At 40.6% G+C, this 17,415-nt stretch overlaps 1 protein-coding gene across 1 annotated transcript in view; it reads left to right on the forward strand.

Moving 5' to 3' along the window:
- Window positions 1-17,415, forward strand: part of Ctnnd2 (catenin delta 2) — a 1,011,454-nt gene that overhangs the window by 605,751 nt on the left and 388,288 nt on the right. The window contains 2 exon segments of the mRNA XM_017799239.2: window positions 283-477; window positions 13,106-13,361. Coding sequence (XP_017654728.2) covers window positions 283-477; window positions 13,106-13,361 — 451 coding nt within the window.

Raw genomic sequence — 17,415 nt, forward strand, 5'->3', positions numbered from 1 at the left:
TTCATCAGGCTATGAGGGGGAAAATTATGTCTCAGTGGTCCTGTGCAGTGCAGATTTATCTCATGAACACTATCATCTTGCAGTGACATCAGCTCTGGGAGTAAAGCGAGGCAGCTGGATGGTTCCGATAAGCTGATTAGCCTGATGTATTGCCGCTGTTTTGTGTTGTTCATTTGGTTTTTTGCAGATTTCAATCAATCTGCTCCTCCATTCAAATATTCTTGGATAAACACTGTTTGGATGTTGGCTGAGTCTTAATGTGCCCATATTCGTTTATTTCAGCTGGGTCCCGAGCCTCCTACAGCAGCCAACATGGGCACCTGGGCCCTGAGCTGCGGGCCCTGCAGTCCCCAGAGCACCACATAGACCCCATCTATGAAGACCGTGTTTATCAGAAGCCCCCTATGAGGAGTCTCAGCCAGAGCCAGGGGGACCCTCTGCCGCCAGCACACACAGGCACCTTCCGCACGAGCACAGGTGTGTATTCAGGACACACTCGGGCCTGTCCACTGACTGTGGACTTCACTGGGAGCTTAAATATTGCTCCTGAATGAAGGGAATTTGTGTGTATGCATTTGTGTGTGTGTGTGTGTGTGTGTGTGTGTGTGTGTGTGTGTGTGTGTACACTTCAGCCTCCCTACAAGCCATCAGTGTTGGTGATGATAGAAACAATGCAATTCCATTTTACTTACCCAGGTATACTATTCATGATGGAGGTACAAAGAGAATATAATACAACTTCACTTTTGCTACCCGAGTATACTATTCATGAATGGAGAAACAAAGAGAATTGTAAGCTTAGTTTATCAAGCAGAAAAACTAAAAAAACATTACTAATGTTGCTGAACCCTTGTTAATTTATTTAATGAATATAAATATTCCAAGAAGTCAGTCACTATGCCTGACACATAAAATGCAGAAACATTATTGTGCTAAGCACTTTATAATGGCATAGTCTAAGTTCTGGCAAACTTGAGGTCAAAATATTTGTTAAAATTGTGGCATGTCTTGAAAGGCAAACATAGAATTTGTTTCCTGCACACTAATAGACAGATTCATACAAAATTATTATTTAAATGTTGGAACTTGATAGTCGCTGATGACTTAATCAACTGTGCAGCTCTCCTGGATTAAATGTGTATTTTCAATTTTCATAACCACAAGACCCAAGGAGAAAGAGAAGCATTTCCCGTGACATGTAGCCATTCACAAAGTAGTCTAATGTCATGATTATGTTGCTAATAACACTAACTTCAACACAGAAGCAGGAGTATTAAAAATATGTTGAGAGGTGTAATTGTTATAAAACGCCACACTGCCAGGTAAACAATGAAGATGGACCTGCTGGTTAGCAGCTCACCCCTTCCCCACTGTACATGTCTGTCATCCAGAGCTAAGGCATGGGACAGCTAGCTGAAGGTGAAGTCAGATCTCTGCAACCTCAGAGAATTATAACTCATACTGACCACTAAGTGCAGTGCAGTGACTCTGTTAAACTGCATTATGGTACTAAATTACATGTTTTGAAATCCAGGGATGCTGAGCTGCTCCTGTACTTGATTACTGATAGTTACAATTCACTGTTGCAATGCACCATAAGAAGAAAGGCATGACACACTATTTTTGACATTGTAAATGCCATCCAATGTTAATAATGTGTAGTTAGATTTAGATAAGAATGCCCATTTATTCTTCAGATTTCTCTCACCCTCGGTCTGTGGACTCCCCTGCTGTCCAGAGTTGGTGCACTTGAATATTCAAGTTTTGTAGATCATTAACTATGTTAATTTTATTTCCACATACCCCTTGTAAAAAGAAGTGACAAGTTCAATGCCACTGAAAACCTAATTTGAATAAAAACTGACAGCAAAAGGGGCCTATTGACTCTGTTCTGTATATACTCTTAGAATTATCTCTTGTTAGTAAATTTCTGGAGGATTAGTGAAAATTTAGCCACAATATAAAATGCTACACATCTATTTCACCTTATAGACAGTGGAAAGTGTTCCTGTAACACCTCATTGCCAGACCCCAACAATATACTTCCTCCATCAAGGCTAAACCTCCTGAAGGTTCCATAACCTCCCCAAACTGAATCTCCACCTGGGGACCAAGTGTTCAAACACAGGAGTCTATGGGGGACATTCCACTTCAAATGACCACCCATTATGTTCTCTAAAGCCTCTATAGGCAAACAAGGGCCCGTGGGTCAAATCCACATGCCACCTGTTTTCGTAGCACTCAAGAGCTAAGAGTGATTGTTATGGATTCATATGACAGGGGAAGCAGATTAAGAGATGAATCATGTTTTGTGACACGTGACAATGACATGAAATTCAAATTTCAGTGTCCATGAATACACTTTAGATTGCACCCTTGTTCTTACTCTTTCGTGTCCCCTGTGCTGCGTTGGCAGTGCAGAGGCAGAGGTAGGCTGCAGAGCATACCATACGGTTGTAGAACCAGGGGTCTCCGTTCCCTGGCTCTTTAACAGAAAGTTTACAGCAGCCCTGCTCCCAGCTATCAGTGGAGAGCCTTCTAGAACAAATAAGTACTACTCTTTGTCCCCTCCTTTGAGGGCAACCAACAGTGTTCTCAAACTTTTTCCCAGTAGCTTTTCAAATAACAACCATAACAGAGACCTGCCAAGATGTGACAGTCGTAGGCCTAAGATCCATGCCAGCTGGCATCTTGGAACTCCATACAGTTCCGACAAAGTATATTTCACACAATACTGTGGAAATTTCCATAAGTGCATGGGGCAAAAGGTAGAGGAAGTGAAACTTCAATCTTACAGCCTCAAGCTCTCACCCTTACCTGCCCAGGAGGCCCTGTGTCTGCATCTGATCTGCTTCCTGTCCTTATGCTTTTCCAGTCCCAGAACCAGCTTTGTCAGAGCCTCTGTGTTTGAAAAGTTACCTTTAGTATCTATGTATACTTTGCTTATATAGTAGAGACAGATATGCAGTATAATAGTAAATTATATCTAGACTAGCATATCTAAAAATGGAAATTAAAAATAGTTGAAAAATAGTTACAAAATAGCTACAATGAAATATTCCAAGCTTGCTTTCCCATATCTGAGCTCATCTTGTTATATGACTTGTGTTGCACATACCCTGTAGTAGATAGGAGCCACTGAGGCAGAGCTTGAAGAGGCTTCCAGGGAAAGAGCAAATGCCACCATCCCTTGGGAGACGAGGGCACATTCCAATGAGCTCCTTAGGTTTGAAGCACTTACAGCCACTGCTCATGGTTCATATTGGTGGTTGATATGGACAGACAGACTTACCATCCACTCCTCAGTGACAGAGCACCAGCCGGAGCTTCTTCAGTTCTGTCCCCAAAGCATTTCAGACATAGTAGCTTTCTTCTACTGTGCACACTCCTGGGAGTAAAGATGAGAGTATGTTGCCTCCGCAGTTAGGGAATGATTAGCTGGTGCAGAGTCTAGGAGAGTAAAGTCTTCAATTAAGAGCAAAATTATACAGCATATGGGTAATTTCAGGCACAGTCTTTAGGACACTGAATATATTAATTAATCCTCTGGCTGAGATACTATTTTAATGCTCATTTTATATTTCAGAAAGCAGACACAGAGATGTTGAATCCAAAATCACACAGGTTATTTGGAGCCGTTCTTTGAAACTTCACACCTAGGTAGTCTATCCTGGGCTGCTTTGACCATGTGTTTGTAAATATCATTAGAAAGCAAAATATACACGTATTTATTTTCACCTATGGCTCTTAATTGTGCACACTGTTACTAAAATGATAGCTGTTAAAGGTAAATTATGTGCTAGACATACCAACAGAGCTGGGGCAGCTTAAAATTTGCTCCTTGACTTTGACCATATTAGTTCCATTCAGTTCTTCAAATGAGAAGAAATTAACTGACAATGGATGCTCATGTCTGAAAAGAAATAGATATTCTCGGCAAAACCAAAGAAAGAATAGTAATTTAAAAAAACAAAAACAAACCATGCACAGTGTCTTCTCGTTACCAGATAGTGTGTGGCTCAGGATGTGCTATCCACAACGTGAGGGAACCCTCTATACACCCTGTCCCTGCCATCCAAAGATGTGTGTGCTTCCACCCCGTCTGCCGTTGCCTGGTTTATCTGTAGATCTGCTTTCCACCAGCTCAGTCTCCTGAGCCTCGCTCTCAGCTAACCTCCATGGCAGCCATCTCTCTGTCCTTGCCCTGTTCTATGCTGGCCTCATCCCTGGGTCATTCTGGACCCCATGCCACCACTGAAGCTAACCTATTAGGCCACTCTTGTACAGAGAGTGCAGGGAGGTGACTGCACAGAAAACACTTCGAGGTGTTGAAGTTGAGACGTGTTATGGCTCCACACACTTTTCCACCACAAGGGATGTGTCAAGGAGCTCAGCTCACCACTAGCCTTTTTCTGTGCTGCTTTCTAACCTTCCTTCTCAGCTGCCCTAAGTAAGCTGCCCATGCCTGTTATTTCTTTATGGGGACTAAGTCTCAGGCACTATCTCAGATGCAGTCCCTAGTCTACCTTGGGGAATCCACAAAGGTCCCAGCTCTCCTAACCCTCACATTATTGACCTCATGGGCATGTGTTCAAGAACTTTCAGGTGAATGCTGGGGAGTAGGGATGCCCAAGTCCTGCACTTCACCCCTCCTCCAATATGGGCTTGAAGTTGTTAAACACATGAACAGGCTACTTTTCACAGGGGGATTGTTTGTCTTTTCCAAAGCTGAGCAGATGCACAGTCCACTAAGAGCACACCAGAGGACGTGGTCTAAGGAGTCTTTCACAAGCCAGGATACCTGGCTAGCAGCACAATGCTCCAGGGTTGGAGCAGCCTAAAAGAATGGGTAAGGGTCCCCTTCTGAATCATCAGTGACCCCAGGTCAACTAAGCTGCCAGAGAATACTCTGTGAGCAGACATGACAGCCCTTCCTTCTTTCCTTTCAGGACCAATAAATGTGAGTGAAGAGGTAACAGGGAAAGAGGGAATATGTACTTGCAGATGGCAAAGTTATCTTTGTGTTGGAAGATCCACTGTAATTCCCTGAAGATATCTCACTTCATATTTGCATCACATCAGTAGGCAAGCTCAGTTTTTAAAAGAATTGAAGACAAAGATCTAGTGCCAAGAAAACAGTGAATATATTATTTACAATTTCCTTATATGCCTTAATAGTGTCTGAAGCTGGAACTTAAGAATAATTAAGATGCCACCAGAAGGGATACCTCCATGGGGCTGTAATTACAGATTCATGGCTTCTCCCCTCCACACCAGATATTTCTACCCAATGATTAGAAAGCTCCAGAGTTTAGTTTTATGACTGTCCAGTTCTCAGCAGTGATCTGAATTTTTAGAAAAATGAATCGATCCAGATCAGAGCATGGAATTCATTTGAAGTGGAAATGTTTATTTCCTGTAGTGAAAAGGCATCACAGCACCCACGGCCCCCAGGCCACCTGATTCCAGGATGTGCCCTCTTAAGAAACTTTGAGAAGTTTCCACAGATTTTCTTTTTGAACTTCTTATCAGGTAGATATTTGAGTGCATAAAAATATAATATGCCTTTAAATCATAAGAATATATTTGATGTGAAGTCATTTCCTACATAAGAGAGTGGAATATCTTAATTCTGTTCTGCACCAGCTAGTTCTTACCCTCGTGTGCTTGAGCCTCCTGGAAAGCTAATTAATGACGCTTCCCTTCCCACTCTACAGATGAGCAGCTGGGAAGTCTGCTCACATGCCACCTGCCATCTCCCTCCCTGCCTCCTCCTATTGTCCTGTGACAGGTTTGCTTAGGACCCCCATGGCACTCTAAGTGACAGGAGTGACATCCATGCTTGTGCAGCTTTCCTCACTCAACTGTTCCATTTCCATTAAATACTCTACCAACCTTTATGCATGCACATTCAGCTTTTACCTGAAGGCAGTCTGGTACATTTATTTCTAAGGAGGAACCCAAAGAGCAGATTATCTAGGTAGTAAGGATTTAGGCAGGCACTGCATACCACATTAATGTTTAGTCTTCTTTGGATTTTCTGCAAAACATGTTCCACTTCAAAACATGTGGGCCATAATATTTTCTGGGCATACCCTCATATCTAGTGCCCAGCAGATCAAAGGGGATAAAACCAGGAGAACTGGGGTCAGACAGCCTGGGATTCAATCCCCGCTCTGTCCTCCACCTGCCCCTCTGTGAAAGGAGGAAGAGGTGTCTAGGAATGGCACCCTTTGTGGGGGCTACTATGAGCACTAAATGAAATAGTATGCAGGTACCGGCCCATTCCAGGGTGTGTGTCCAGCAGGAACTCTTAAGGACTATAGCACTGAGTGTCATTCTGTCCTCATGGTTAGGCAAGGAGACATTGAACTGAAAAGGACTTAGAGTCCTTAGGGAACATATGGCATGTCACTGTCCCTCCATTCCTCCCCCAAACACTGTAAATGAGAGGAACTCACAATATGCAACATGACAGACATCTCAAAATGTGCACAGAAGAATGTGTGTGTAAGACCAAGTGTAGCTTTGTTTTCATTTTTCAGTGTGTCCATTTGCTTTTTCATGGTTTAAGTTTTGGAACAAATTCTACAAGCCTATAACCTTCCATTACATTGTACGTAGCTGTACCTATATTGGTGATCCAATGGTAGCCATTCCTGAATATCGAACAGGATCCTCTTTATAGTAATCATTTTTATGTTCATTTACATTTTAAATACTTAGTAAAAAACTTATTTTTAAATGCTCTGAGCTATACATCAAGAAGGAAATTGTGGTAGCTATTTGAAAATACTATTTTGCACATTTTTTCAAACTCTGATTATGCTCATCCATGATGAATACATCTGTGGCATCCATACATCTGATTTCATGTATAGTTTAAGAACCAGCGCTGTGGGGTATTGTCCAATGTTGTCCTCTGCTGAGGTCCCAGAGGCTTGTTTGTCAACAAAAGCGGAAGAATGAGCCTCAACACTTAAGAGTAAGGGCTCTACCACCACGTCATCATCACGTCTTAAATACCTCACCCCACAAAGGAAACAATATATGGAGTTAAAATATCATGTTGACTTTGTTCTTGAATACTTCTCCATTGATGTCAGCCTGGATCAGACTGTGAGAAGTGCAGGAACTTGGAAGACACTGACAGTTCGTCTTGATGACATGCTGTCAGAAGCATGCCAAATTGGGTGCTAAAGCGTTTTACCCCTTGGGCCCACTGCCACTAAGCCATCCTTATTGCCTGATCATAGGAGACATTCTTTAATTGCCTTCTTATATGCTTCTATATTTATGTATCTAGATAACACATGCAAATACATGTTATATTTTTATATTTGCCAACACATACAAATGTATATAAAAGGATAAAATGCAGAAACAAACTTAATTTTCTCTGTTTTTGAATTCTGTTTTGTATTCTTCCCAACAGTTTCCAACTATGTGCCCAGATTTCTAAATTTTATTCTCTTCTTGTTTTTCCCTTTTCAGTAAATAATTCTTGTAACTATCACTCATAAAGCAGAATGTTTCATTTTATTAACAAGGATACATTGCCCCTTCTCACAAATATAACACATAAAGCATCTCTCTGTTTTGCCGTGACAAGCTAGGGCTTTATTTGTGTGTCTCTCCAGAAAGCAAACATAATTTCAGGAACAGCATAGGTGTCTGCAGAAGTGTGAAGTCCATTGCAAAGGACACTTCCTGTTAAATCTCCCCAGAGAGGCTAGCAGCACAGTTCATTGGGTTCTAAGAGCTTATCAAGGGGAGAAGGAGCTGTTTACAGAGCAGGTGAGAGGAGAGGAGCCTGTGTATAGAGCAGATGAAGCAACTTCCCCTTCACATGTTTGCCATGGGCACGCTCTGTTGGATGGAGTAATTCTGTAAGATCAATGGGGCTCTAAGACTCTGATAAGAGAAAATATTTAATGACAGAAATTAAGGGGAAATATATTAAAGGAAAACCTTTTGAAAGTGGAACAATATTCATTTATCCATTTTAATACACAGATCTGGTTTGTATGAGACATTTTGAGGGCTAAGTAGCTCAGCAAGTAATCTGAATCTTTATCGTATCTGACACCAATGCCTTACAAACAATCCCATAAAATACCAGTTTTCATACTTTTTTCTTTTTCTGAAATAAGGTTTTTATGTCTAGTCCAGGCTAGTCTAAGATTCACAGTATGTACCAGGGTGGCCTGGACCTTCTAAGTGCTGAAGATATAGGTGTTCACCAACAGTCCCATCCAGCTTTGAGCTTTTAATGCCAACACCAACTGCTCATCTATTTACTGTTTTGTGTATTAGATATTTAAAATAAACTATTATTCCATGAAGCCATGGAATCATTTTTTAAATATATGCCCTAAAAAATAAGGAATTACATCCTTATTGTATTGCATTGCTGAGGGTTCTCGCAAACTTTGTTCTCTGTGCTCACAGGACCTGTTCTTTATATTAAAGACCTATTACCCCCCTCATTATACTGATATCTTACATTGTTTTCATGGTATGGGTCAATATTTTACTTTAATAATCCAAATTTGAATTCTGGTTTTCTATTTTAAAAGTTTCAAAATCTCTTATTTGACCTAAACCAAGATTAAAACATTCATTCAGGTCTGGTGGCATAACTCAGCAGACCCTGAGATTGATCCCAGCACTCCATAAAAATGCCAGTTGTGGTGGTATGCAGCTGTTATCACAGCACCTGGAGGTAGAGATAGTAGGAGCCCTGGGGCTCAGTGGCCAGCCACCCTAGCTGAGTCCGTGCCCCAGGTCCTGTGAGAGATTCTTGTCAAAGGAGAGATCCATGTCTGCTTGTGAGGAACGTCAGCTGAAGCTGACCCCTGCCCTTCCCAAGCATGTGCACCCATTTTCTCACACACTCCACCCCCGGTGCAGTGCATACATACAGGCATACATGTGCATGCGTACACATACATGTTTAGGAATGGTACTTCTGGAGTTCACTCATCAAAGTCAAAACTATCAAAGTCAAAGTTACTGTAATTTAAAAAAATTAATGTGTTTTGGAAAGTCACTCGCCCATCTTAGATTTCATACCTCAAAACCTTGTTTCCTAACATTGTGATATCACTGATTAGAATGAGACTCAGCACACTTTATTTTATTTTTTATTGACTTTTTTGTTTGTGTGTATTTCATACAGAACATCTCAGACAGTTTAAATCATCTTTATACCCCCATCCCCACTGGCACCCTCAAATAGCCTCCCTGCCCTCACTGAAGCCCATATCTTGTCATACCTGTTACTGCGTTGTCAGTGCCCCCAGCCCTTCTCCAGTTCAAGTCCATCCACTGGAGACTCAACACACTTTAAAATTAAGGCAAACACATGTATCTTCTAAAAATGAACAACGTCAGTTTTTTGGCTTTTTCCTATATACTCATCTGCATATATCTGTAAGTTCAATTTAATAAAAATAGTATACAGAAATCTGTACACCAGTCTGTTGTAGTTTTTCACTATGATAGTAAACTCATTTCTTCATCCACCTTTAAGAGACCTTTCCTTTAATTCTATGCCTTTTATCATTATTTAACTTTTTCTCACTGTGTTAGGTAACTCACAAATGCTTATCTTTGAGCTTTTAAACCTAGTCCATAAGCTATGGTGGTAATAAACATAAACCCTGAAGGCAGATGACAAGGGCTTGGAATATTTTCTCCTAGATGCCAGCCTGCCCAGTGACTCCATCTCTCTGTGCCTCCGTTTCCCATCTATAAAGCAAAAATGACATTCTTTCCCTCCTAAAATGTTGTTGAAGAATTTGAGTTCAGATAATGAGAGCACACAGAACAGAGAAGCCTCCATCTGAAACCCAGGACAAGGGTCTTCTACCCTGAGGCCCCGTGCACAGTCCCTTCATCTAATGCCATGTGTCTGGCACTGATAGTGGGAGTAACGACAGTGGCTCTCAAGTGTAACATTTCCTCTGTGTTGGGCGTCTCATGCTTTTCCTGCATTAAGCCAAACAATCATCCCATGAGGCCATTTGGTTCCCTCCTATAACTCCAAAGCAAAGCAAACCCACTTACCCCATCCAACCAAAGACTGGGGTAGGAGCAGAACTCTAACTTCAGAAGCCATGCGCCGAATGCTCCCCAGGCCCTTCCCTGGAAAAAGTCACTGTTGAAAAGCAAATCAAAATTTAATGAGATGCTTAAATGTTTTCCACCCCCTCTTCTTCCATATGTACTGAGGTGGTGCCTTCCTGTTTTGCCTTAATTGAATTTCACCCTGTTTCCACATTTGGAGCCTATCCCCTCACATTCTGCACAAGTTTGGGTCTGCCGTTCAGCACTGTTTCCCCTCAATCCCCCTCTTTTCTCCTGTAATTTACGATCCTTACATAGATTTTGTGGGGAGTAGTTACATCGTTCCTAACTCTCCCAGAATTCTTTAACAAAATGAATGGCTCTGTGTGTGTGTGAGTGTGTGTGTGTGTGTGTGTGTGTGTGTGTGTGTGTGTGTGTGTCACAAAGAACATCCCAAACCATCTTATTCAACTATACACCCACTTCCTAGATGGCAACCTCTCATAGTCTCCCCACCCCCACTAGAGCCCTTATGCTCTATCATCCCTGCTACTGTCCACTGTGCTGTCGGCACCCCAACTTTTCCCCAGTACTTGCCCTTCTGATGAATCTAGTCAGCCTATCTAGAGGTCTTTGTTTTAGGAAGGTCAGCTGTTCCCAGTTGTCCATATTCCCTTGGATAAGATTGGGGTCTGCTGTTCGTTGTGTGTGTGTGTCACAAACATGTAGAGTCTGGAGAACAACCCCAGGTGTTATCCTCAGCTGCCCATCTTCTTTGAGACAAGTTCTCTCATTGGCCTGCAGTTCACCAGTGAGGCTAGACTAGTTGGCTAGGGAGCCCCAGGGAACCTCCTGTTGCTGTTTTCCCAGTGCTGGGAAGGCAGACCCCCACAGCCCTGCTCAGCTTTTTTTGTGATTTCAGAGAACTGAACTGAACTCAGGTCCCACTACTGGCGAGCACTTTACCAATTGAGCTTTCCCCAGACACCAAAGTGGTTTCTTTAGATTTCAGTACTGTTTCTTGGTCTCTACCACTGTGTCACTTTTTGGGTGAATCACTGTCAGTATTAACAGCAAATGCACTTTTAAAAAAGCATGTTTGGGCCTGAAAACAGTTTTCAACAAGACTAAATATTGATGTTTAGTTTCCTGAAGGAAGAAATGTACTTCCATGAAAACATGTCCCATGTGCTTAGTCTCTCCTTTGGCCCTTGATTTTCTGACTAGTTTACCACAACTCTTGAAGAAAATGACATTTTGTCTGCCATGCTTGCCCAGGTTCTAAACCACTTTGACCATAACATGAAGTGGTTATTTATAATTTTTAAAATTACATTTATTTTATTTATGTATTTATTTATGTATGTATGTATTTATTTATTTATTGTGACAGAGGAGAGGCATGTACCACAGCTTCTAGTAAGCTCAGTTCTTGAAGTTTACATAGTAGGCTGTCACCCCATTATTTCAAAATTCCTTACTATTCCTTAGGAAATGTGGCTGCCTTTAGTTTAGAAAGTGTTTGCTTAAATAGCTTTATAGTTTTCATTCTGTCATTTAGCCTGTTCTCTTAAGTTTTGGTAGTTGTTTAACAAAATACAGAAAGTTCATTGGAAAAGAATACCTGGACTGATAATTTAAAAGCCAGGCCACATTATTAGAATATCTTCCTTTGGTTTACTTTGCAACATTTATCATTTTGACCCAACTTCCTTGAACTCCTTTAGCAATTATGTCCTTGATGTGATGTGATGTAATTACTTTTGTGTTTTATTTGGTATTTAGCCCCTATGGTGAATGATGATTAAAAAAATATGTACTAAGAAATAATTCTCCAAAACTCAGATCTGTGCTGTGTGATTTACAACTAGAATCTCATTCCATGTAGAGTACCCATGGTATAGGTGGCCATGTCTAAATATTTGCTGTGACTTGGTTTCTATTCTGATCTACAATGCCAGCAAGTCAATATCCTCATACTGGTTATGGCTAACAATTGTTGGAACAGTAAATAACTCATCACACCCTACTCATAGGAAAGATGGTGTTTCCATTTCGTGTGTCAATTAGATATTAGATGTAAATATTTCTGAGAGACAGATAAAAATAGCAGCCTGGCATGGTCTAAGGAGACTCCAGAAAGGAAAATAATTTGAGATTCAGTTTGAAAGCAGCCAAACTGATTTTAGGAACTTGTCTGAAATCTTCTCAACTTAGACATATTAAAAAGGTGCAGAAACTTTGGGATAAGCCAGGTCAGCTGTTTTGTCTGCCCTACACTTGGGTTGGCACTCTCCTTCTTCCCCCACATGACTACCTTCTACTAAATGCATTTGTTCCTGTGACAGCTTTACCTGAGAAAAATGCACTTAAAATTGGGGGGCGTATATTACAGAAACAAGAACAGCCCCACATGGAATGCTGCAACACTAATTATGGAAATATGAGCCCCTCTCTCCACCTCCTCCCCCAGGGGTACACACTCTCTCCTGTCCCTTATTTTACTCTGAAAAATGACTTCATTATTGAGTTTGTTTTACTCCCTTAATAGAGTAAACATTAATCTGAGCACATCCTGCATATTCTTAACTTTAAGAGTAAAGAACTAAATGTCCATGCTTCCTTATAAAATATTCTCTCCTGAATTCTCTTTAAATTATGCTGGAGAGCAAACCCAGGGTTTTATACACCAAGCAAGCACTGTGGCATGGCTCCACACCCAGCCTGGGCTTGAGCTGAGCAGAGTTCACATGTTGGATGAACGTACCTTCCCTGTGATGTTAGTTAGCAACCTGCGCACAGCAGATGCATTTCCTCCCAATATTTATAAAGCTTGTTTCTAAAGCATCATGCTTATTGTCATTTGAATAGCATTGATGATGTTGGGTCAGCTGTGACAGATTAATTTTGTTTTATTCTTTCAAACCCCTATTTTTTTTTTAATGTGTGTAATGTTCCCCCTGCCTAGCCCTGGTTAAGCATTTCTGTGAACAGGTCCTCAATTTTTTACTTTGTCCCTACTTTCCTGCCCCAGCCCCATCTTCCCCTGGTGTCGACTCCGTCCCCTTGCAGCGCACAGGCAGCCAGCATGGGCCACAGAATGCAGCCACAGCCACCTTCCAGAGGGCCAGTTACGCTGCCGGCCCAGCCTCCAACTACGCAGACCCCTACCGACAGCTGCAGTATTGTCCCTCCGTTGACTCTCCATACAGCAAATCCGGTCCTGCCCTCCCACCTGAAGGCACCTTGGCCAGGTCACCATCCATCGACAGCATTCAGAAAGACCCCAGGTAGGTAAACCCATCTTTCTTTACTCGGTGATGTCTAAAGAACCTTTATTTTTATGGCGCTCTGTGACAACACATTATTGTGTTCATGTTCCTGGCTAAGAATCGAAAGGGGTTGGTTTGTCTTGGATTTTATACTTTTTGTTTGATATGGACATGTATGATAGATCCTAGTATCTCCTGTGGTTCAATACCAAAAACTAAAGAGTTTTTGATGAGAACCGTCTTAGGTGCTTGTGCTTTCAGCAATCTGGTTGTCAGGAGAAGCACAGGGCAGGAACTGGGGAAATGTTATGTGACCTTCAGTGTCCGGTCGAGGTATGTTACTGTCTCAGTGGAAGTATGCTTTGTAAACCTCTGACAGCCTCCTTTTCTGTTTCAGAATAGAAAGGGTACATTTCCTGAATTATTCTAATATCAGAAAATTCAGAAATTCCATATTACCTTCATTTCTCTATGTCTAAAAAGAAATATTAGGATGCCATTGTTTAGGGAATAAGAACTAGGATGCAGAACACTAAAGAAATGGTGTTGTGAGGTGTGTTTGCTTTTCACTTTCTTGTTTCCAATAGAGGCACGACGGTGCTCTGCTTCTGAAGTTAGGATTGATTCCCTGTGGAGTTCAGTGATCTCATCCACAGCCACTGGATTTATGCAGATTCTGTTCCATATATCCATATAACTAGCATCTGTGAATACCCTAGATAGACCAGGTTTCTGGTATTTTCTATGGCAGGCCATCACTGTGCGCATAAACTTGAAATTCATCTCAAGGGATTTTCTCTGACAGAGCACAGTTTTCTATGTTCTGTATTGAGAAAGTGCATGGTTTCTCTTACAAAAAGAAGTCGCTTCTACAAACATGAAAGACAGAATGGAATCATGTTATACTGTGCTTTGAGATAGCTACCTTAGTACAAATCAAACCTGTTTGGAGAGGGGCTTTGCTAAGTGTTGTGTTTGGTAAAGTCTGCATTGTGAAATTGAATTGTACGAAAGGCGTACTGCTGCCTGCAGGAGATCAAGAAGCACAGCACATCTGCAGTGCTCAGTGCCGGTCTCTAGAGTTCCAGTCATCAATAGCAGTCAGTCTGTACTGAACCTGCCCTTAATTTTTAAGTATTCTTGGCATGCATGATTAGAATATTCTTCAGAAAGTATTCCGTCACTCTCTGTTTGGAAATAATTTTTCTTAAGAACCAGGTAAAATATTTGGAAGTAAAACATTAATGAACATTTAAGATACTCATGTAAAAAACTGTATCATCAACTTGACATTGCTTGCATTTAACATTGTATGTTTAACTTGTGGATCTGTGTGTGTGTGTGTGTGTGTGTGTGTGTGTGTGTGTGTGTGTATGTGTGTGTGTGTGTGTGTGTGTGTGTGTGTGTTATAATGTATATTGTTCTAGTTTTCCTACTATTGCTATAACCGAAAGCAACTTGGGCAGGAAGTGGTTTAATTGGCTTCACTCCCAAGTCACAGTCCATCATTGAGGGAAGTCAGGGCAGGACCCTAAGCAGGAACTTGGAGGAGAAACCAGGGGGAGCACTGCTGTCTCCCTCTAGGCTAGTTCACAGGCTGATACTTAGCTCGCTTCTTAAACAATGGAGAACCACATGCCAGGGGATGGTGCTGCCCACAATTGGCTGAGTCCTCCTACATCAATTAGTAATCCAGATAATCCCCCACAGATCAACCTGATAAAGACAATTACTCAATCGAGACTCTGTTTTTCAGGTGATGCTAAACTGTACCAAGTTGACAAGTAATGCTAACTAGATCATACATATATTCTTTTCTTTGAGGCAGGGTCTTGTTTTGTAGTCCAGGTTGTCTCCTAACTCACTATATGGTCCAAGCTAGCCTAAAACTCATGATCCTCTTGCCTCACCCTTCCAAGTGTATAGATTATAGGCATAAACCTCTTCATAAAATTACAGGCTAAGCATTGTATCTATAATAGAAAGGCTTTTAAATTTTCATATTAAAGAAATTTAGTTTAATATGAAACCAAATTTATATTTCTTTAGATGTAACATAGCTTCTGTATTTTATGCTGTGTGATAATGTGTTTTATTTTAGTAAATGGAAAACCCTTTCTTTTTATATTACTGTCACTTTTATGGGCTTTTTTCTTCTTTTAGTACACTGTCACAGTGCTTACCTTTTCAAGTTATGGATTATGTCACTTACAGTTATTGAGTGCCTGCTGTAAACCAAAGAGAGAAAAAAACACCCATTCAAATTGGTAGACTGAATAAGAGAATGTTGACTGCTAATCTTTATTACTTGTTAAATTTATATGTAAATTGTGCTACATGAATTGAAAGTTCACCTTTATTGTCAAGAATACTAGATATTGACCTTAAATGTGTGAAAATTCTGAGAAATTCCACATATTAAACACAGGCATACAGACAGAATGTCTAGAATCCTAGCACAGACCAGAATGGGACCACTGTGACTTAATACAAAAGACAAATAAATCCAGCAATATACATAATGGAGTATAAAATTCAATAGAGTTCTTCTTTGTAGGGCTTTCTTAAAGGGCTATTATACAAAAACAGACTGCATTCAAGTAAAGAATATCTTACTTTTTAAAGACATACTTTTTATTTGCTTCAAATAATGAATTTTGATTCTTTTTAGGAGAATATTGCTAAAATTAACTTTTAGGGCTCAAAATTATGTACTTTGGCATTAGAGGCTGTTGACTTAGCTTTTGATCCTTTTGAATCATTTCAAACTTTCATGCATAACATACTTTAAGCTGGTAAGTGTGTCTAACTTGCAGCCTGGGGGCTACATGGGCTTAAAATAGCTACAATTGCAGATCAACACAAAATCATAAACTTACTGATGATATTGAGAGATTATTTTGCAATTTTTAAATAACATGATAGTACAGTTCTTGTGACTGAACTTTTCTAGATTGACAAGGTCATGTTGCAATGTCAGAAGGACACACCTTCCAGTAGACAATGTGTTAAAGCTGTACTTCCTCCTTACACACCAGACCATGCCAACCTCTCTACCATTATGGATATATGTTTATGGCATATTACAGTTTTCACAGTCAGTTTACTTATGTCTTCAATGTAGTTCTTGTTTTCAAGAGAAAGCTGTTTTCCCATTTTTAGTTCCTTTGTCAAATAGAATGTGGCATGACTTATGGACATAGAGAAGCCTGGTACACATTTTTAGCACATTGAACCCCCACTAACCACATGTGTTAACATGAGCATTTTTGTTCATGTGTGAAAAAGAAAACAATGGGGTTTTTGCATCTTGAATGGCTTTTTCAGAGGACTAGATGGTAGTTCTGGCTCCTGATGAGGTGGGATTGAGGGACTGAAGCCTAAGTGGCCTCAGTACAGCAGAGCTGCTTGTTGGATGTGTGGTCTTTGTTCAGTTTTCCCCCTAAGATCCACCTTCTTATTACAGACAAGTATCTTTTATTCACTAAAGAGCTAAGGATTACAGATAAGAAGTTTTTTAAGCATAAGTTTTAAGAATAAGAAGGTTTTTTTTGTTTGTTTGTTTGTTTGTTTTTTGTCTTTTTAAGAGAGGGTCTCCCTGTAGCCAGCTGTCCTGGAACTCACTATGTAGACGAGGCTGGCCTTGAACTCATCGAGATTCACCTGCCTCTGACTCCTGAATGCTGGGATTAAAGGCATGCACCACCATGCCCGACCAGGATAAGAAGTTTTTAAGCAAATACTGACTTTTTAAAATAAGAATATAAAGTCAAGGGAGCCTGAATCCACTCATTGCACTGAAGCATCAGAGGGATTCCCTGGTCCTTTTGAGTTTCTCCAAGTCTTAGGATGAGAAAGGATTGACCCTGAGGGATCAAAATTTTCTTGCTAATAATAGTGGACACAGTCACAAGGATGATGACAAACTGTTGGTCTTTTTTTTTTTCTTTTATCTGTAGACTCTAAAAATGTACAGGAAGCTTCTATCCAAAGAGATGGAGAATACAGTTTCTTAAAGTCAGAAATCCAGAGGAAAATGAATGTCTATAAATATATAATTCATTTTACATTT

The sequence above is a fragment of the Nannospalax galili genome, unplaced genomic scaffold, assembly GCF_000622305.1.
Source record: "Nannospalax galili isolate Female #2095 unplaced genomic scaffold, S.galili_v1.0 scaffold698, whole genome shotgun sequence".
NCBI lineage: Eukaryota > Metazoa > Chordata > Mammalia > Rodentia > Spalacidae > Nannospalax > Nannospalax galili.